Source organism: Penaeus monodon, chromosome 29 (assembly GCF_015228065.2).
Source record: "Penaeus monodon isolate SGIC_2016 chromosome 29, NSTDA_Pmon_1, whole genome shotgun sequence".
Lineage (NCBI taxonomy): Eukaryota > Metazoa > Arthropoda > Malacostraca > Decapoda > Penaeidae > Penaeus > Penaeus monodon.
In genome coordinates, this window is record NC_051414.1 from 30320030 (window position 1) to 30320697 (window position 668).

Below are 668 nucleotides of genomic sequence, written 5' to 3' on the forward strand. Positions count from 1 at the left end.
TCTCAATCTGCACTTCCCACCCTGGCTCAATCTCCCTCTTCCTTTGTCTCCTTCGCTTTCTCTTACTACTCCTCTCTCTCCTCACTCACTCCTGTCTCACCTTACTTCCTTACCCTTCTTTAACTTTCTCCTTATTATTCAATATTTCTTTCTATCCCTCCCTTCCTCTCCCACTCTCTTTCCTTCCCCCTTTTTTCCAAATTCCTTTCACTCCCTCCCTTACTCTCCCACTCCCCTTCTATTTTGTTCTTTCTATCCTTCCCCCTAGAATTCATCCCCATTCTCGCCTATTTTTTTCTCTCTCCCTCTTCCATTCGCTCCCTCATCATCTTATCTTCCTCTCTCCTACTCTCTCCTTTTCCTCTCCTCCGCTTTCTCTCTTCCGCTTACCTTTCTCTTCCTCTGGTGATAGCGTGGTATTGGGGATGTCGTTAACTTCTTCTGCGCTGCACACGACGTATAACGTGGAAATCAATCCTAATCTTATCATATATAGGTGCTGCATCGTGTTTCGATTATGTTTGTTTTTTTTTTTCTTTTCCAGAGGGTTTCCCAGAGCACTCGCTTCACTCTCCTGATGTTTTGTAACTGATTCAAGGAAGAAGAAAAAAAGAGCTGCTGCCTTGGTTCGCTTCGGCCTGTTAACAGATGGCAGCTGTATGACGCGT

The 668-nt window shown here is 44.9% G+C and overlaps 1 protein-coding gene across 1 annotated transcript in view; it reads right to left on the reverse strand.

Annotated features, from left to right (window-relative positions):
• LOC119592141 (lysine-rich arabinogalactan protein 19-like) overlaps nucleotides 1–579 on the reverse strand; it is a gene marked incomplete in the record, with an annotated part of 14705 nt that extends 14126 nt beyond the window's left edge. Inside the window, 1 exon segment of the mRNA XM_037940959.1 lies at nucleotides 391–579. Coding sequence (XP_037796887.1) covers nucleotides 391–505 — 115 coding nt within the window.
• Nucleotides 580–668: the final 89 nt, after the last annotated feature.